We start from the raw sequence: 22,111 nt of genomic DNA on the forward strand, positions 1-22,111 counted from the left end.
CTTCTGCAGGCTCAGTAGTTTCAACACTTACTATAGACCCTACTAGCGCAAACCTATTCTCCAAATTTGTATCAACTTCAGAAATTGTTTCAGGAGTAATTTTAGGGCCAGAAGATACCTGTTCAGTTTCAGAAGAAACCGTTTCTTCCCCCTCAGTAGAAGATTTAAATGAGTCTTCAGATTTTTGAGGTTCCTGGACCAGGCTATCCTTCAATTGTTTATCTAATTTCTTGGATAATGCGCTCCCTATCACAGTTTTGCGAGCAAGCATCTTAGTTTTTCCTTTCATAGATAGAGATGTGGCTGAAGGTGTGGTAGATGGTGTGGGTGTGATTTCCTTGGGTGGGGATGAAGGGTTTTTAGGAGTGTTGGCCATTTTTGTGCTTGGTTATGGAAGAAAAGAAAAGTAGATTGTGTTTGGAAGATTAGAGAAGATGAATCGAGTTTGACGGCTTGAAAAAGTAATGGAGTGAAGAAAGCAATAATGTTGATCAATATAAATAGGTAATTAATGGGTAACGACAAATTTTTAGACTTTTAGAAATCTAATCAAAATTGAACAAACATTGGAGTCTATCCCCAGAATTTAGGAAATTCAATTTGGTTAGGAGTATTTTGAACGGAACTGGTTCACTTGTAACGGATAAGTCCAAAAGAGTTTGGACTTAAGTAGGACTCTGCTCATGATCCAAATATTCTTATTTCAAATTATGCAGAGTGTAGAAAACATACCGAGTGATCTTGATGACCCATGTTCTTCACTGAGAATTCTCTTGTGTAAGTGTAAATTTGCCCAAATAGAGAAAATATCATTAGAGATTAATGAGTCATTTTAGCACATGGCACAAGAGTATACTATTGAAAGTATAAGATTGAGCAAAATTTAATCTAATTATATACACAATTTATAGATTTTCTAACCAAAATTCTTTTTCATTTTTTTTGTGTGAATTTTGAACTGGTCTTTTTAGGTGATCTTAATCATCGCTAATTCTAACTTGTTCTTTTCAAAGTGATCTCTACTTAGGGTTTTTGTGAAGATGTCAGCTATTTGCTTGTCAGTAGCACAAAGCTCCACAATTATCAAACCCTTTTCATAGTTATCCCTCAAAAAGTGATGCCTAACATCTATGTGATTAGTTCTCTTGTGATGAACCGGGTTCTTGGTCATACTAATTGCACTAGTGTTATCAACAAAAATGGGGATACAACCAACATCAATTCCAAAGTTCATTAATTGATGTTTGATCCACAACAATTGAGCACTACATGAAGCAGCAACAATATACTCAGCTTCAGCAGTAGATAAGGCCACTGAATTTTGCTTTTTGGTAGCCCAAGACACAAGACATGATCCAAGAAAGTGTGCCATACCTGAGGTGCTCTTTCTATCCACTAGAAAACCTGCATAATCAGTATCAGCATATCCCACTAGATTGAAATTACTACCTTTTGGATACCATAGACATAGATCAGTGGTGCCTTTTAGATATCTCAAAATTCTCTTGAGAGTAGTCAAGTGAGACTCCTTTGGATTTGCCTGAAATCTTGTACAAAGGCCTACACTGAAAACAATGTCAGGTCTACTAGCAGTGAGATACAAAAATGAGCCAATCATTCCCCTATACAACTTCTGATCAACAGATGAACCAGGTTCATCTAAATCCAACTTTGTAGCTGTTGCATAGGAGTGTCAATTTCTTTGGAATATTCCATTTTAAACCTTTTAAGCAACTCTTTTACATACTTCTGCTGATGGATCATAGTTCCAATTGAATTTTGTTTAATTTGTAAGCCTAAAAAGAAATTAAGCTCACCCATCATGCTCATTTCAAATTCACTCCCCATTAGTTTAGCAAATCCTTTACTTAACTTATCAGTAGTTCCTCCAAAGATTATATCATCAACATATATCTGAACTACTAAGAGATCTATACCTTTTTCTTTCAAGAACAAAGTATTGTCAATTTTACCTCTCTTGTAGTCATGATCAAGCAAAAACTTTGATAATCTTTCATACCATGCTCTTGGAGCTTGCTTGAGCCCATAAAGTGCTTTGTCAAGTTTGTACACAAGATCGGGACTTTCCTTGCTTTCAACCCCTGGAGGTTGCTTGACAAACGCTTTTTCCTTTAGATAGCCATTGAGGAAGGCACTCTTGACATCAATCTGGTGAAGGGTGAATTCCATGTAAGAAGCAAAGGCTATAAGGAGTCTTATTGTTTCCAACCTTGCAATTGGAGCAAAGGTTTCATCATAGTCTATGCCCTCCTCTTGGCTATATCCTTGAACCATCAATCTTGCCTTGTTCCTTGTAACTGTTCCATCTTCATCAAGTTTGTTTCTGAAGAACCATTTTGTGCCAATTACTAATCTGTCCTTGGGTCTTGGTACTAGATGCCAAACTTGACTCCTTTTAAATTGGTTGAGTTCATCTTGCTTTGCATTTACCCAGTATGCATCCTGCAAAGCATCAACAACATTTTTAGGTTCAATAAGAGATAAGAAGGCATCAAAAGCACAAAGATTTTCTAATGAAGATCTGGTTTTGATTCCAGAGGTTGGATCAGTGATTATGTTCTCAATGGGATGAGAACTTTGATACTCGTAAGATTTTACAACCAACCGGTTTCCCCTTGATGTTCCTTCAATGCTTTGTTGCTGTGGAACAGGTTTATGGACAGGTTCCCTTGAGGTTTGAGAACATTTCCTCTTTGTTCTATTCCCCCTGTCATGTTGCTCTGGGTGAAAGAACCTGTTTCATCACTTGTTCCTTTCTCTAGTGCAACTTCAGTCTAGGCTGTCATTTCATTTGAGTTTCTTACCAGCCCAATTGCTTCATCATCATGTTCTCGCCTCTCAGAAAGAATGTTAGTTTCATCAAAATCACATGAACACTTTCTTCTACACACATAGTTCTTTTGTTATAGACTTTATAAGCTTTGCTATGTGAAGAATATCCCAAGAATACTCCTTTATCACTTCTGGGATCAAACTTACCTAGGGAGTCTTTACCATTATTGTGCACAAAGAACTTGCATCCAAATGCCCTAAGATGGGATATGTTTGGTTTTCTCCTTTTAAGTAACTCATAGGGAGTCTTCTCTACAAGATGTCTAGTCATGCACCTATTTATGATGTAGCATGCAGTATTTACAGCTTCTGCCCACAAGCTATGGGGCAGTTTACTAGAAAGAAGCATAATCTTAGCCATGTCTTCAAGTGTCCTATTCTTTCTTTCAACTACTCCATTTTGTTGTGGAGTCCTAGGAGCAGAAAAATTATGATCTATGCCATGCTCATCACAAAATTCAGCAAATTTAGCATTTTCAAATTCAGTGCCATGATCAGACCTAATTGATGCAAGTTGATTACCTAGTTGTTTCTGAGTTTTTCTAACAAAAGAAGTCAACTTGTCAAATGCTTCATCTTTAGATGTTATAAACAATGTCCAAGTAAACCTAGAGTAATCATCAACAAGCACCATCATATTTCTTTTACCACCTCTGCTTAATGTTTTCATTGGACCACAGTGATCCATATGGACCAGTTCCATCATCCTGGTGGTGCTTACCACTTTCTTGCATTTAAAAGAGGATCTTACCTACTTCCCCATTGCACAAGCCTCACAAACTTTGTCTTCCTTGAACTTGATGTTAGGAAACCCTATCACCAGGTCCTTGGAAACTAATTTGTTGAGTTGACTCAGACTTGCATGTCCAAGTCTCTTGTGCCAAAGGAGGGGATCATTTTCCAACACACTTAAGCAAGTGAGTTCATTTTCTGAAAGTGTGAAAAGATCTACAATATATATATATTGTTCACTCTTTTTCCCTGTAAAATAATCTTATCAGTGGTAAGATTAATCACAAAACATTTAGTAGAGGTGAATGTTACCAAGTTACCTCTATCACACAGTTGTGATACACTGATTAGACTGTATTTTAAGCCATCTATCAAGTAGACATTCTCAATAGAGTGAGAATCAGTCTTACATACCTTTCCAACCCCAATGATCTCACCTTTCTTCCCATTTCCAAAGGAGACATTACATCCTTTGAGGTCCTCAAGTGAAAGGAACTGGTTCTTGCTTCCTGTCATGTGCTTTGAGCAGCCACTATCCATTTACCATATTTGGCTACTCCCCTTCACTTTGACCTCAGATTCCTCATCAGATTCTCCAGTAGCCATAAGTGCTTGTTCATCTCCATCTTCATCATCTGAGTTGTCATTTGAGCTTTCTCCCCAAGCATCAACCATTGCCTTTGTTGATCCTTTGTTCTTCTTGGATTGAACCTGTTCCTTCTTCCTATTTCTTCATTCAACTCTTTCCTTCTTTCATTCAATTTCCCATTAAGGGCTGTTATTGATGTGGTGATCAGTCTTACCACACTTGTAGCATCCCTCATTGGTTTGCCTTTCAGGAGCCTTTAGTTTGCTATAGCTTCCACTTCTTGAAGGACCCTTTCCTCTCTTTAGGTACTTCTTGAAGTCCTTTGTGATCATAGCCATTTCATCATCTTCTTGATCAGAACCTTCAGTGATTCTGAGTGCCAGGATCCTTTCCTTCTTGGGTACATCCATCTTCATGGTTTGCCTTCTAAGTTCATAAGCATTGAGATTTCCAATTAGCTCATCCAACTTAAGAGTGGCAATGTTCTTTGATTCCTGAATGGCAGTGATTTTGCTCTCCCAACTAACTAGCAGAACTCTTGTCAAAATATTTTCAACTCTGTCTTCTTCAGAAATAATCCTTCCAAGAGACTTAAGTTCACTTATCAGTGTGGTGAACCTTGTATATATCTCTTGGATGGTTTCCCCTTCCATCATGATGAAATTCTCATATATAGAATATAGTAGTGTTCCTCTGGACCCCTTCACTTGAGGTGTTCCTTCATGGGCCACTTGCAAAGTGTCCCAGTTTCCTTAGCAGTGGTACAACTTTGGATTCTACTGTACTCATCTGGACCGAATCCACAAACAAGCCATTTCTTAGCTTTAGCATTCTTCTCCCATTTTCTCAAGTCGTCAGCAGTGCAGTCAGTTCTTATCTTTGCCACCTCTTATCCTTCGACATTTATCTTCGTGGTAGCCAGTGGGCCATCTGTGGCAATATCCCATAGCTCATAGTCTTCTCCTGTTATGTGATCTCTCATCCTGTTTGTCCACCAAGAGTAATACTGGCCGTTGAAAAGTGGTGGCCTAGCAGTGGATTGCCCTTCCCAGTTTCCAGTTGGTGCATTCATCTTGATCTTCTCCTAAGGTGTTAGCCTCTTCAAGGATAACATGCTCTGATACCAATTGATGTTTTTAACTTCAATACCACACAGGGGGGGGGGGTGATTTGTGTGGTACCCAACTTTTTTCCTAAACTGATTATAGAAGGACCAGGTTCTTCTATGTGTTCCTTAACCTACTATTGCTGAAACAGTAAATGCGGAAAATAAAGAACACAAGTATTTTACGTGGAAAACACCTGGATCAAAAGGTGAAAAACCCACGACCTATTTTCCAGTAGGATTTTCCCAAACTCTTCCACTAAATGACTGAGCCAAAAACTGCATTTACAAAACACTTTTGTAAACCTAGGATTAACTCTAATCCCGTTGTGGCAAACAACCTCTAACTGTTGCGACAACTTCAAGTTAACTCTAACGTGAATACTCTGAGTATCTATTACAATTGCCTCTAGATAAAGCTGAAAGGTACAATATGAAAACACCTATTACAATTGAACTAGAATAAAAGACAAACACTTGGAGCTGGTTCTTCTATCTGGTTCATATAGCTTCAGGTTTGCACACTTGAATCACACACGAATTGCTTGCAAAATGCCTTGCTATTTTTCTCTCAATTCACGTTTAACTTCTGCTTTTGTGCATCCCTATAGAATGAGAACATCCTTCGATTTATAGAGTTAGTAGAGTAGAAAATAACTAGAGTTCTAATGCTACTCTTCCTTGGTGGAAGAGTTCTAGTTGATCTCAACTTCTAACTCCTCTCTTATCTTTGATAGTGTTCTCTTTGATTAAGGAGTCCTTCTCCTTATCAATTATTCAACCTTTTCGATCAGGAGATATCAATTATACCAAGTTAAGCTTATCTCATTCACGTGCATCCCACATGCTCGAATCTGCCCGTGTCTATGCACATAAGGGATGGACCTGGTTCATGCCTGAGCTTCCTTTGTCAATCTTCAAAACAAACCCTCACTTGGGCCAACAAATGTTATATAAAAAAGTCAATACATGCTCAAGAGTTCACATCTTAGCTATTAAAATGATTTTCCAACCCAAATGATAGAATTCCTAAAATTTACCCCCGGGCCCACGTGCCCGGATTCCGAAACTTTTCGAAGATAACCACTACCCATAACTTTATGAACTCAAATATATGATTTGTTCTTGATTCCATGCCCTAATTCGCGGTCAAAATTCAAAATACAAATTTCTAGGTATTCTACCAAAATCCCAAATTTTCACTAATTTTCCATGTTAAAATCTATATATAATCCAAGTATTTAACTTGCAATAGGTGGGAATCACTTACCTTGACATAGATGATGAAAATCTCCTCTTCCAAAAGCTCCTAAAATCGCCCAACCAAGAGAGAAATGAGTGAAATGGGCTAAATCCCGCTTTTTAAAACATTCTGCCAAGCACAGTCGCCCCTTCTTCGCGTTCGCGATGCCTTCAGGCCCTACTGCTTCACGTTCGCGGTTGAAGCTTCGCATTCGCGAAGGCTAAATGACTCCAGGCCCCCACTCTCTCTCTCTCTCTTCTTCGTGTTCGCGTAGCCTTGGCCTCGTTCACGAAGGCCTTCCCAGCTACTGCTTCGCGTTCGCGTCCACTGCCTCGCATTTGCGAAGGACAAATCCTAGCAGCCTTAAAATTCCTCTTCAATAATGCGGGACTCCCTTCACGTTCGCAAAGAAGGAAACCAGATACCAGCAACAGCTGTTCCAAAACAGCTCAAATTGATCCGAAACCACCCCGAAACACACCCGAAGTCCTCGGGACCCCGTCCAATCACACCAACCAGTCCCATAACATAACACAGACCTACTCGATGCCTCAAATCACATCAAACATCACCAAATCATGAATCACACCCCAATTCAAGCTTAATGAACTTTGAAACTTCAAACTTCTACAATTGATGCCGAAACCTATCAAATCACGTCCGATTGACCTCAAATTATGCACTCCAGTCATAATTGACATCACGGACCTACTCCCACTTCCGGAATCGGAATCCGACTCCGATATCAAAAAGTCCACCCCGGTCAAACTTCTCAGAAACCTTCAAATTCCTAATTTTCGCCAAATGACCCCGAAATGACCTACGGACCTCCAAATCCTCTTCCGGACGTGCTCCCAATACCAGAATTATCATACGGAGATATTTCGAGACTCGAAATCTCAAATGGACATCGATAACATTGAAATAGACCTCAACCCAATTTTATTAAATTCTTCCAAATGCCAACTTTCCACAATAGGCGCTGAAACGCTCCCGGGTCATCAAAAACCCGATCCGAACATACGCCCAAGTCCAAAATCATCATACGAACCTGTTGGAACCTTCAAATACCAATTACGAGGTCGTTTACTAAAAACAATCACACTTTAGTCAATTCCTCTAACTTATGGCTTCCAAAATTAGAATTTTCTTTCCAAATCAACTCCAAACTTTCCGAAATTAAATTCCGACCACGCGTACAAGTTATTATACCTGAAGTGAAGCTACTCAATGCCTCAAACCGCCGAAAGACGCGCTAAAACGCAAAACGACCGGTCGGTTCATTACACTCTCTCCCACCTAAACATACGTTCGTCCTCGAACGTGCTAAGAACTACTCTAGAGTTGTCCGAAATCACTATTCAACAACTCATGCACCTATCCGTGCCACCATAACCCAGTTGGGCATATTAGCTCGAGTCAATCTGAAGATATACCTTTTGTTTAGTCAAATAAGTCTTAGTGCCAAATTCCAACATCCGGTATTCTCCACCCGGCCTGTTTGCAACATACGAACACTATATCAATCACTACACACTGCACCAAACATGATTTTATACCTTTACTGAATTCTTACCATGCATCGCGTAACTCGTTTGCCCAAGGCAATCTTTCCAAAGCACAACAGCTAAAATTTCCACTGACCGAAGCATGTAGTGTACCTCATGACCAATTAAGCCTTGCTTTCACTCTCACAACACTTCCACGACAAAGAAGATGTGTAGAACGCATAACCACCTGCCGAATCATAATTTATGGAGTCTCTCCTCCCGACAAGAACCCTTACCTCATTTTGGACTGAATAACAATATTTACTCTTTAATATGCTTCATATAAATCTGATCGCACTGATCCCAGATCCAATAATCTCGTCTCACCCAGTACAAGATGCTCAGGCAATAAGCCACCTCAGACGCTGCCAAAAGTCTCATATGATGCCACAATGTACTAACAAGCTACAAGCTCGAATATGATACATAAGGAAACGAACTCTGGAAAGATCTACTCAACCCATGCAACTAATTTAAAAAACCGAAAAGATGTTATGAACCTTTCTCAGGAAACGAGAAGCAAACACACAATAATAGATATGGGAAACTGTACTCAATATCATACTGTTGCGGCGTGTAACCTGATCCATACATGATACAGTTGCGACGTGCAACCCGATCCAACCATGATACCCGTGGCGACATGCCGCCCGATCCACACATAATAATCTAAAGAAAACACACATCGAGCCGTAACGCTTATACTCATGAAATGCCCGAATATCAACGATAAGCACGCCAAGTGCATAATACAAATCATGGGGAGACGGGTAGCGTCACGCGCTATAAAACTTAAGAATAACTAAGGTGCGATACATGATATGCATCTCGAGAGCCATCCTGCTCACATAACACCACAAACTACACGAGACCTCAATACGAGTGCGAATAATCAAACCGCCACATAACCCACATGGCACAATAGAGACTACACGGAAGGGCCGACAATAGAAATATCATCCAAGGTCCGAAGACCCCTCCGAAAACAACGCTATGCTGAAATGAACACATCCGACCTGATATTGAGCCCACATTCACATTTAGATCCATCCACAGACCTCAAGCCAATTCTGATCGTACCACACTGGGCTACTACCCTGCAAGGACCAACAATGACCTATTCACGACACATAAGAATAGCCGGCAAATTCGAAACGAACTCACATAGTCCACTACCTAAGGAATAGAATGCCTCTCAGGCATAAACTCTTGCACTTGCGATATTACCATGACCTCCATATTCGGTCTCAATCTTTAACAATCAAGTGACTGACATGTCACACTTATACAAATCTCCCTGTGGGGCATGCTCCCACGACCATTGCGCTCAGTTAGCAAGGTCTGCACATCCATACCACCAGGCGTTCTAATTCTGTAGAGTGAGTTAAAAATCTGCAAGTCAATACACAAAGCCTCTTCCATATGACATCGATCTCAGGTGACGCTAAAGACAATACCAGCTTACTCTAAACATCTGAATTCTTCCCTGCTCATCTGAGCTCTTGACATTCTTGTCGACATCAACTGCAACCTTGATCCTCAACTTCCAATTTATTCTCAACTTGCCTTAGGAACAATAATAGTTCCATTCATTAACGTAACGAAACCCAACAACACTCCTCCCGAGTGACCCAATCCACGAGACCACATCATCTCAATACCCATAAACTGTCTCATATTCTCCTTAAGCACTCAATAGCATAGCCAACTGGTACACCCGTTCTGCAAGACCTTCCGTGAATCCGGAGCTACTTATTCTCTTCCTCCAATACTGCATCGCATACCCAATGGTAACATAGAACATTCCAAGTCCTTAGGCACTATACTCAAATTCTTGAACCCACCAGGACCGCTGTTGAGAGTCACCCACTCTGTCTTGGTCCTGAGTATAAGCCAAACTCTAGCGCTCTTCCAGCACGTGAACATCCTATCAAAGAAGCACCCAACTGAATTCTTTTCCCTTATACATTACTTCCATCAGAAGCTGAAACTTTGAGTCTTCTCAAAACTGAACATGAACCGATAAGGCCCAAGTATAGCACACATTCCTCTAATCCTTTGCTCAAATTACCATTGATGTTTTCTTTCCTTAATCGTAATAACCCACCAATATGCCGATAACCAGAAATCTCACAAGTAGACAACCATGCAATCCAATCGTAGACGGTGGGGCTCTCCCACTTAGCTTGAAGCTACAATTACATAACCCCAGAACCCACCAATATTCCTCCTTCCTCATGGATATTTTGTGAGGTTAAACATGCCAATTTTCTCGAAATCCTCCCGTTAAACATTTCGTGAACATTTTGAATCACTGGCCACATTAACATATTCGACCTCTTACTGGATATCCAGTAGAATTCTTCATAGAAGTTCCGTCAATACCACGAAATCAGTAAACCATCCTGAGCCCATGCTCATTCACCAGCCGTACAAGTCTGTTCACTCCCCATTGACATCAACTAAAGGTGCAATAATACATATCAAATCCGAAGTAATGTTGCATCCCTCTTATTATCAAGCAACTCCTTTCTGTCATATCCAACCTTCCTCAATATAGCAGCCAAAGCGTGTAGTTATCCTACCACAGAACTCATATGATACTCTGCCACTCTCCCACTTTGGTCAAACCCTCTCCTTTAAGCAACTACTCGACTTATGTTTTCTTACACTTAACCTTCTAGAAGTTTAACCACCGCAAGACACCTCCCACGTGTCCTTCCTCATCCTTCGCTGTCAGTTGTTGCCTTAAATAGAAATTCATCTCTGTAGCACTTGAATTAACAGATCGTCGCACACTCTAAACCTCCCCGAAGATCATCTTCCTTGAGCCATCAACATTAGGATCACCGATTCTATCCTGAACCACAACACACTGCGACCCCTGACAGCCGTTTCCCCAGCACCATTCACAATACCCTACCCTGAAGACGAATTGAAGAAAACCATAACACCAGTGAACTTAACACATTCAATCAAGGACGACGACACCACATCACAGATGAAAATTCCGCCACGCTCAAAATACCAAGTTTCGTTACTCCATCAACCCAAACACTCATAGTCCGATTGCCTTTCCTCCGCTGGAAATAAAAAATAGAGCCTCTGAATCATGCGCTGAGAAAAACCCTCATTTCAAGTCATTCACTGCCTCGACACATAAACAAGCACCCTACCATTACACCAATATGGTGCGATAACAATGCACGAATTGTCATAACAATCACTACCAAATCTCAAAACCATAGGAAATACTGATGCTGAGTTGAAACGACTACAGCCTTCCGCAAGGAGACGGTAATAGCCCAATCAAATACGCAGGCAGAAACATCCTGCACCATCTCTGTAGTACCATGACAATTCCTCGATTCCCAATCTATAACAAGCATTTCACGTCGCATAGGATTGAATAGGAAAGAAACCAAGGTACAAGCCTCTCATAACTAGGAGTTTTAGCCTATTATTTACTCTCTTTTGCTTAGGTTTTGGGTCAAACATGTGTAAAGGTATTCCCGAAAACTAACTTAATGTGCTTGCTTGTAGGGTTTGGTCAAAATGAGGCAAAGAAGCCATAAGCAACTCATGAAGGAGTCAAACCTGCACGAATCCAAGGCTGAGACTGGAGCACTGAGAGCGGCAGTAAAGCGTGGCCGCGTAAGGACCACCGCTGAGGCCGCCACTATTATGCGGTCCGCGAAAGTAGATTTAGAGAAGCTACTTTGAGTAGTAAAATCACCGTTGACTGCGTTGGAAAAACGCGGCCGCAAAATCTTTGGCGCGGCCGTGAAGGGATTTCCGCTGAGAGCGCATCTTGAGGTTCAGAGACCCTGCAAGTCAGGCTTAACTGAAGAACGCGGTCCGCGTCTAAATTATGCGGCTGCGATGAAAGCACACACGGATGCGGTTGAAATTATATGGTCCACGAAATTAAGCCCAATCCAAGCCCAGTATTGAAGAAATGCGGACCGCGCTAATTATTACGCGGCCGCGAAAGCTCAAGCGCGAACGTGGTCAGAATTACGCGTCCGCAAATCCTCCGCAGGGGCATTATTGTTCGAAAATTTTAGCCTAGTATAAATACTTCCTTTATCAATTTTAGGTTAAGTTTTGTAAAAGAGAGCACGTGAACAACTGGTTTTCCCTTTTTGGGCAATTGTAGAGTATATTTACCTTCAAACTTTGGATTTTCATCTTGTACTTTAATATTATGGCTTATATTTCATCTTTATCTTTGATTTCTGCTGCTATTATGAGTAGCTAGACCCCATAGCTAGGGTTGTGACCCAGCCCTAGTGTGGGTATTTAATGGGTCTTGAATTTTAGGGCTTAATTATTTATGGGTTAGTGATATTTAGCCTAATTTATGCTAAAATTGTAGATTTAGTGGTTGCAAACACTAATTCATGCCTTTATGACTTAGGCTCTTCTTGAGAAAGAGGGACTAAGTCTAGAAAAATTAGGCTAACAAGGAATTTGGGTGAACTCACGAGATTGATAGCCCCAATTAAAGGGTTAAACCTAGAGATAGTAATACCTGACTTGAGCAAATTTCACTTGTATTGTATGAACACCTATTTGGGCTTGAGAAAGCCAAATCGGGCAAAGTCACTCAAATTACCGAGAGGTACAGAGTGAGCATTTATGTGTGATGGTTATGTCACGACCCCAATCATAACAAGCTTGTCCTAGATTCTTGATACCCATTAGATACTCACCTAGGCGAAAGTCACTTCCCTAGTGCCTTTTAACACTTGAAAACTCTCACCAAAAATATTGTACTTAGCTTACACTCAACATACTATAGTATAAAATTAGAATAGAATTAATCACAACAATATTTGGAAGTTCAATTAGGAACAACAAGCACATCTAGATTAGTTAGATACCCAACTCCAAACCAAATTAACTCCTTGTGGAAATCGATCCCGACCTCGTTGGGTAAACCTGCATCAACCATCCTCGCTACTCTATAGTGGTGTAGGTTTGGACCCGATCACTTTTTGGCTCTGTTGCCGGGGAGTTAGACGGTGTTGGCTATCTATCTAACTATTTGTATGTCTTGTTTTTCTTTCCTTCTATTTTTCTAAATTTTGTGTATCAATCACTTTAGGTACCAAATGGCTCATAATGATGCTCTCGGACATGTTCTTCCGGGGAGGAGGTAGATGACAATGGTGGTGATGAGATTAATCTAGAACCTCAAGTCCAAAGAAGAGGCCGCCAGGCTAATGACAATATTCCAAACCCTCCCCCACCTCCTCCACGGGCAGCATACTGGTGCTACCCAATGAAGGTTACGCAAGTGCAATTGTCCCGCCCCGGATTCAGGTGGACAATTTTTAAATTACAAATGTCATGATGAACCTATTGGAGCAAAGGGGATTCTTCACTAGAGCTCCTCATCAGAATGCATACAAGCATCTAAAGGGTTTTTTAGACACATGCTGGGGGAGCAAGCAGACGAACTTGTCGGAGGACGCTCTGAGATTGAGACTTTTCCCATTTTCACTTAGAGGGAAAGCTTTGGACTGGCTCGAGAGGCTACCCAACCACTCCATACACACGTGGGATGAGTTGGTAGAAATATTTATAGCCAAGTTTTTCTCACCGGGTCATATGGCAGCATTGAGGGATGGGATCTTAGCCTTTAAACAAGAACCTAATGAACCCCTACATGAAATCTGGGATCGATACCGGACAATGGTCAAGGAATGCCCAAACAATCATATGACTGAAGCAATGATTCAGCAGACATTCTATAGAGGCATTAACATGACCAACTAGTGTGTGGTAAATCAACTAGCTGGGGGAAATTTTATGAAAATGCCTTATGCCGATGCTTGTGACATACTTGATGAGATGGCTAACACATCCTCAGCTTGGCAGAATCGGGCAATTGTTCCTCAGGGTGACCCTAATGTCATCCATCTTCACAAGGAACTTCATGATCACGGACAAGCCAGAGCCGAGTTGACAACTGCTATGAATCAGTTAGCGAAGGCCCAGCTTCAGTAAGTTCAAGGGACAAATCAAGTAAATGCCATGGAAGGGGTAAATGTCATGGTCAACAAGAGGAGACAGTGTGGTCAACAAGTGCAAAACAATCAAGATCAATATGAGTAAAGTGGTAGTGGTTACAATCAAGACGATTCTTATGATGATCAAAGTGAGGAAGTGTTATATGCCAATAACTACCAAGGTCAACGGAGCAATGCTCTAACTCAAAAATGGAGACCGCAAGGGAATAATCGAAATTGGGGCAACCAAGGCCAAGGGAATTGGAACAATGGCAACAACAACAACTCGAACAATTGGGGGAACAATAATAACAATTGGGGCAGCAATGGAAACCAAGGGGGTTGGAATAATAATAATAAAGGCAACCGGGGGCCGGGCTTTCAAAGGCCCCCGATGTATCAACAACCCAACAACCCCCCTCCATATTCGTCTCAAGGGAAAAATTCCTCAAACAATGAGATGAGACGGATAAAGAGTATGTTTAAACAAATGATGGAAAGGAATGTTGACTCCGATGCCCAAATAGCCTCCCAAACTAACTTTATTCGTAACTTGGAAGTACAAATGGGTCAAATTTCTCAAGCATTGAATACTCGCCCTAAAGGGGCACTACCAAGTGATACGGTAGTAAACCCGAAAGGTGGGAACAATACAGGCCATGCTATGGCGGTAACCACAAGAAGCGGTAGAGGTGGAGATGCAAGTACCTCTAATCCAAAGAAGATTGTGAGTGATGATTTTGTGTTGCAAGAAGATGATGAGATTCAAGCCAATGATGATAATGTGAATAATGAAGTGAGGATCGATATTCATGACAACATGGAGGTGACTCAAAATGATGTGAAGTCGTCTAGGGAACACGTGATAGACATACAGGAAGCGGTAGTGCCTAAAGCCAAGGCCCCTTTGCAAAGGCCTCCTCCACCGTATCCTCAAAGTCTTGCAAAGCAAAATAATGAAAACCAATTCAAGAAATTTATTGAGATGATGAAAAGTTTGTCAATCAATGTGCCCTTGGTGGAAGCTCTCGAACAAATGTCGGGATATGGCAAGTTCATGAAGGACTTGGTAACTAAGAAGAGGTCTATCAATTGTGAGACCATCAAAATGACTCATCAAGTGAGTGCCATTGTGCACTCAATGATTCCAAAGCTTGAAGACCCCGATGCCTTTACAATTCCATGCACCATTGGTAGCGTCGATTTTGCAAAAGCCTTGTGTGATTTGGGAGCAAGTATTAATTTGATGCCATATTCTGTGTTCAAGACACTAAGTATTGGGCCACCAAGAGCTACTTCCATGAGATTACAAATGGCGGATCGGACAATGAAAAGGCTGCTTGGTATTATTGATGATGTTCTAGTCCGGATCGACAAGTTTATTTTGCCTGCTGATTTTGTGATTCTCGACTGCGAAGTCGACTATGAGGTGCCTATAATACTGGGGAGACCTTTCCTATCAACATGGAAGGCATTGGTTTATGTGGAAGCAGGGGAGCTCACCTTCCGAGTGAGCGATGAAAAAGTTATATTCCACATGTGCAAATCAATGAGGCAACCAAATAGCAATGAAGTTTGTTCTTTTGTGGATCTTGTGGCTGAAGTGATAGTTGATGACATGAGTGCCATGATCAATGTGGAAGACCCTTTGGAAGCTGTGTTGTTAAACCATGAGGATAATGACAAGGAATGCTTGGTTGAATGTGAAAATGCATTGCAAGGAATGGGATCCTACTCATATGGGCCCCGTAAACTTTCCTTGGACTTGAAAAATCGGAAGACTCCACCAACAAAGCCCTCAATCGAGGAGCCACCAACATTGGATTTGAAGCCTTTGCCTTCACATCTCAGATATGAATTCTTTGGCCCTTCTTCCACATTACCTGTTATTCTTTCTGCTTGCCTAACTAACGTGCAGATAGACTCCACCCTTACAGTGCTTCAAAGAAGGAAAAAGGCAATTGGATGGACTTTGGCTGACATTCAGGGTATAAGCCCCGCCATTTGTATGCACAAAATTATACTAGAGGATGATGCCAAACCCTCCATGGAACATCAAAGGAGGTTGAACGAGACTATGCAAGAGGTCGTCAAGAAGGAAATTATCAAGTGGCTAGATGCAGGGGTTGTGTACCCTATCTCTGATAGTTCATGGACTTCACCGCTACAATGTGTATCGAAGAAGGGGGGGTATGACTGTGGTCACAAATGAGAAAATTGAGTTGATCCCCACTCGTACTGTCACCGGATGGAGGGTATGTATGGACTACAGAAAGCTGAACAAAGTGACCCGCAAAGACCACTTTCCATTGCCCTTTCTTGATCAAATGTTGGACAGACTTACTGGGCGTGCCTACTATTATTTTTTGGATGGGTACTCAGGGTACAACCAGATTCTCATTGCACCGGAAGACCAAGAGAAAACCACCTTCACATGTCCGTATGGCACATTTGCATTCTCATGGATGTCATTTGGTTTGTGTAATGCACCGGCTACCTTTCAGTAGTGTATGATGGCAATTTTATGGATATGGTGGAGGACTTCCTCGAAGTGTTCATGGATTATTTTAGTGTTGTGGGGGACTCATTTGAAGAATTCTTGGATAATCTTGACAAAAGTGTTGGCCCGATGTGAAGAGACCAACCTAGTGCTTAATTGGGAAAAATGCCACTTTATGGTCGAGGAGGGCATTGTCCTCGGCCATAAGATCTCAAAGAACGGTATTGAAGTGGCAATGAGAAAATTGATGTTATTTCAAATCTCCCTCCTCCTACTTCCGTCAAGGGAGTTAAGAGCTTTCTTGGGCACGCGGGGTTCTACCGAAGGTTCATCAAGGATTTCTCAAAAGTGGTGAACCCCTTGTGCAAGCTGCTAGAAAAGGATGCAAAGTTTGTGTTCAATGAAGATTGCATGAAAGCTTTTGAGCTTCTCAAGTATAAATTGACAACCACTCCCATCATTACCACTCCCAATTATAGCTTACCATTTGAGCTCATGTGCGATGCTAGTGACGTTGCGGTAGGAGCGGTTTTGGGGAAAAGGGTCAACAAGATATTTTATCCGGTCTATTATGCAAGCAAAATGATGAATGACGCCCAAGTAAATTATATGGTGACCGAGAAAGAGTTACTAGCCATTGTCTTTGCCATGGAAAAGTTCAGGCCATATCTCATGGGCGCCAAAGTGATTGTGCACACCGACCATGCGGCACTCCGTTACTTGATGACAAAAAAGGACTCGAAGGCTAGGTTGATGAGATGGGTTCTTCTGCTTTAAGAGTTTGACCTTGAAATCACTGATGGAAAAGGAAGTGATAATCAAGTGGCGAACCACTTGTCCCGCTTAGAAGAGGAGGGGAGGCCCCACGATGGCCTTGAAATTAATGATTCATTCCCGGATGAACAACTCCTCTGTGTGTCTTTGAATGGTATGCCTTGGTTCGCCGATGTGGCTAACTTTCTTATGACCGGTATTGTCCCGAGTGAGCTCTCTTCAAACCAAAGGAAGAAACTCAAACAAGACAACTTGGATTATTATTGGGATGAGCCCTATCTTTTCAAGATTTTCAATGATGGTGTGATCTGGAGATGTGTTCCGGTAGAAGAGAAAATAAATATTCTTGATGCTTGCCATTCCTCGCCCTACGGTGGTCATCATGGTGGGGCGAGAACTGCTTCAAAGGTTTTTAGCTGTGGAATTTATTGGCCTACCCTGTATAAATATGTAAGTGAGCTTGTTAAGAGGTGTGATGAATGACAAAAAGCTGGTGGAATTTCCAAGAAGGATGAAATTCCTCTCACCACTATTCCGGAGATCGATATTTTTGACGTGTGGGGCATAGACTTCATGGGGACTTTTGTGAGTTCGTGTGGTAACACTTATATTCTAGTTGTTGTTGATTATGTTTCCAAGTGGGTTGAAGTTGTAGCTTTGCCCAACAATGAGGCACAGAGTGTGGTGACTTTCTTAAAGAAAATTATCTTCACAAGGTTTGGCACTCCTAGGGCGATCATCAGTGATGGGGGTTCTCATTTCTACAACAAGGACTTCAACACTTTACTTTACAACTATGGTGTCAATCATAAGGTGTCAACGCCTTATCATCCCCAGGGAAATAAAGAGCATATTATCAAAAACTGTCAATGCAAACCGGACTGATTGGTCAAGGAAACTTGACGATGCGTTGTGGGCTTATAGAACTGCGTACAAGACTCCAATTGGTATGTCTCCGTACCGGTTAGTATTTGGGAAAGCATGCCATCTTCCGGTTGAATTAGAGCACAAGGCCATGTGGGCGATCAAGAAGTTAAACCTTGAATGGGATGTAGCAGCCAATCTCCGGGTAGAGCAACTCAATGAACTTGATGAATTCCGGTTTCATGCCTATTCCAGCTCGTCCTTGTATAAGGACAAGATGAAGTACTTTCATGACAAATATGCCCGGAATAAAGAATTCAAGGAGGTGACTTGGTTCTTCTATTCAACTCTCGGTTACGATTGTTTCCGGGAAAGCTCAAGTCAAAATGGAGTGGCCCTTTTGAGGTGGTGCACGTGACTTCGTTTGGTGCTCTTGGCCTGAAAAACAAAAATGGTGAAATCTTCAGAGTTAATGGGCATTAAGTGAAGCATTACCTCGGCAAGTTTGATGACAGCCATGTGGTGGCATTGATCAAATTACAATGATGTTGGTAACATGTGTCGTGCCGCGACGTTAAATCAGACGCTTCTTGGGAGGCAACCCATGTATTTTTCTTTCTCTTTTGATTTTCCTTTTCTTCTTAGATCAAGCTTTACTTTGAACTAACTGGTTGTGAGCTTTATGTTGGAATTTCTTGTGCAGTATAGGATTTTTGCTGGAACCATTTGCCTAAGTGTGAGGAATTACACGGACCGCGCTCAAAATTTTATGGTCAGCGAGATTTTTTCGCGGGGACGCAATTTGTCAGCGGACGCGGACTTGAAAAATATAGAATATCAACTCTCTAAAGTTGTATTCGCGTCCACATTCGTAATTTCACGGTCCGCGTTGATCTTACGCGTCCGCGCCCGTTAATCCGCTCTCAGCAGGCCTGTTTCTGAAAAAGCCTCTTCGAAAGGTAAAAAGTGCGGACTGCGGTGGAATTCAGCGGACCACGCTCAGGTAAGTCGGTGGAACCTCTTAGGTTGGTATAAATAGGAAGTCTTTAGGACTTTTACACTTTTTGAACCCCACACTCTCACCGAAATAGACCACTTTTCATCTTTCCCTTCTTACACTTTCAATTTCATATCTCATTAATCAAGAAGTAATTTCCTACTACAAATCCATATCTGGTATGCTCAAATCTTTACATTAATTTCATCTTTTGATTTTCTTTTCTTCTAGTTTTAATTTATCTTTTTAGTTAGGGTTAAATACATGCCACAATCTCAAAATCATGCTTAATTGATGCTTATATTCATGTGGGTAATCGCTTTACTTGCCTAATGGGGGATAAGGTTATTAACTATGCATGTTAATTACATTAATATTTGCACTTAGTGAAAACCCTAAGTTTCAAATGTATCAGTCCAAGTTTTTGTTTGAATTCCGCAGACCGCGGTCCATTTTATGCGATCCGCGTTCTTTAATTTGTGAGAGCTGAGTATGGTTGCATGTTCATGGATGTGATGATTCTTCCGCAGTCCATGTTTGAACTTATGCGGTCGCGTCCAAAATACGCGGTCCACGCTCATGAGTTTCAGAGAGTTTGACAAATTGATTTCGCGGCCGCGTTCATTTTTACGCGGTCTGCGCTTTATCTTTATAGGCCACGTCCAAAATTACACGGTCCGTGGAAGACCATGATCAGAGAGTTGGTAGTCTGAGTCCAACCTCTTTCGCGGCCGCGCTCCTTTTTACGCGGACCGCGCTGACCATTCCGCGGACGCGCTCCTTTTTACGCTGTCAGCGGATCCCTGCTTTGAGAAACAATGTGATCATATCATATGCTTTCCTTTGCTGATTCATTGAACCACAATACTAATAAGCTTTCACTGATTGTGTATGCAGATAATGGTGCGATCTCGTAGCGGTCCTGAGAAATCACAAGGGAGGGGAGAATCCTCCCGAGGCTGGGGCAGAGGGAAAGAGACTGCATCCTTAGCACCTAAGAAGGTCATTGGCAAGAAACAAACCATCCGAAGACCCACTCCCGACTCTTCTGAGACTAGTGAGTATGTCCCCTCCCGGGAGATTTCTGAAGGGGAAGTTGCACGACCCCAACAAGAGGCTCAATCACAGCCCTACCGCCTCGTCGATGAATCTACCTCCCTGTCTTGGTCGTCTGATGGCTCAAGAGGAGGTAGTGCGACATCCACACCACTTGCCCCACCTGCTGCAACTCCGGCCTCAACAGCGACTCCAATTAATATTGATGATGAAGAGGATGTCCCGGATGGCGGGAGAGGTGGTGATACCCGGGTTGGAGGTTTGATTAGATCAAGGAAGCTGGCAGTGTGGCAAGATAGGTTTATGAGTGAGAAAGCCTACCACAAATTCCGGGAATGGTGGCCACAAAGGTCGCTCACCCTTGAGCGACATTTTCATAGAAAGAGATCTTCTACCCCACAATCCCAATGTGAAGAAGCAATTTGATGAAAGAGTGGAGTGGAAATTCTTCACTAGCAAGCTACCGGAGGCCAATGAGTACTTAGTCAAAGAATTCTACACCAATGTCGCCCACATCAAAAAGGGCACCTATGTGACTAAGGTACGGAACCGGAAGATCAGATTTGATGGCAAGACACTGAACACATATGTCGGGTTCGATGATGTGAACGAATCCTTGTACTTGGAGAAGTTGGCATTAGATGAGGCTGCCCGTCTATGGCTTGCAGAGGTGATAGCCATCCCTGGGTCAGCACCGGCTTGGCTTACACCTGGGGTCCATATTGCTAGAAACACTTTGAGCTTTGAAGCAAAAGGATGGAGCACTTTCGTCTGCAGTCGCCTTGATCCGTGCCTGCATGACAGTGACATTCCACTCTCCCGGGTGATCCTCATAGCATCCATCATGGCGGGGTACCCAATAAATATGGTGAACCTCATGGCCCAGAACATATGTAAGGCAACCGGGAAGGAAGAAATGTCCTACCCTTACCCCAATTTCATCACTATGTACCTAGAGGACCAAGGGGCTGAGGGGAGACACTTTGACATGAAGGTGAAGACTAAAAGGCCCTTCTCTTGGTACAACCTTCAGGGAGCAGACAATCCTAAGTCCAAAGGCAAAGCCACTACCTCCGCTGGTCAGTCTAAAGAGCCAAGGGTAGTGGCTACTAGGTCCAAGCCTTCCATAACCGAAGGTTCATCTGCTGATATGCTACCTCCGTCCTCAGGGCCATCAGTCTCTGCCCCACTATCTGTGCCTTCCTCCTCAGCTTACCCTCAGACTACACTGCGGGTTAATCAGACTTTATCCAACATCAACAACTGGATGCAGGTAGCTACATCAAAGCTATCTGCCTTATCCAGTGCAGTCGCAACACAGGTAGCTCTAGCACAACTTCAGATGCCTCCGTCAGTGGAGGATTCATTGAAGAAGATCCTTGACAACCGAAAGCAAATTCTGGAGACTCTGGGTACTCATGCGAAGGTAATCAAGGAGATGGGAAAACAGGTCAAGAAGGTGTAGAAGAATCAAGAGCTGTTAAAGAAAGAGGTAGAGAAGCTTACTTCCATCAGCGATATTCCTCTGGACCTCCTTATGGAGGAGACTGCACCGACAGCACAAACAGCACAGGCATCAAAGTAGGAAGCTGACAGAGAGCTGGTGAGAAGATTTTTGATACCCCAGACCGAGGACCTAGAGATCCAGTTAGAGGATCCTGATGGTGCTAAGACAAATACCACATAGGGAGTTTTCTTTACTTTTTATCCCTCCCCTGATCTTATTTTTACTTTTAGCATTGAAGATAACTCTAACTTATATTTTGGGGGGGGGGTGGTCTTATTTTGATTTGATGACTTTGATGACTGGCATGTAATAATTACGATACTA

General features: G+C 42.1%; 1 protein-coding gene across 1 annotated transcript; it reads right to left on the reverse strand.

Moving 5' to 3' along the window:
- Positions 1–537: 537 nt before the first annotated feature.
- Positions 538–4,512, reverse strand: LOC138903380 (uncharacterized). The gene is made up of 5 exons (XM_070191352.1): positions 4,418–4,512; positions 4,130–4,309; positions 2,452–2,755; positions 1,938–2,169; positions 538–545 (listed from the first exon to the last, which is right to left on the reverse strand). Exons 1-5 carry the CDS (start codon positions 4,510–4,512, stop codon positions 538–540), a joined length of 819 nt encoding a protein of 272 aa, XP_070047453.1.
- Positions 4,513–22,111: the final 17,599 nt, after the last annotated feature.

Source organism: Nicotiana tomentosiformis, chromosome 12, assembly GCF_000390325.3.
Source record: "Nicotiana tomentosiformis chromosome 12, ASM39032v3, whole genome shotgun sequence".
Taxonomy (NCBI): domain Eukaryota; kingdom Viridiplantae; phylum Streptophyta; class Magnoliopsida; order Solanales; family Solanaceae; genus Nicotiana; species Nicotiana tomentosiformis.

Coding starts and splice junctions, on each gene's coding strand:
- LOC138903380 (XM_070191352.1), bottom strand. CDS start 4,512: ATGGCTATGATCACAAAGGACTTCAAGAAGTACCTAAAGAGAGGAAAG. Junction 4,310..4,417: donor AAACTAAAGGCTCCTGAAAG/GCAAACCAATGA, acceptor ATGAAGAAATAG/GAAGAAGGAACAGGTTCAAT. Junction 2,756..4,129: donor AAGGGGAGTAGCCAAATATG/GTAAATGGATAG, acceptor GTGATGAAACAG/GTTCTTTCACCCAGAGCAAC.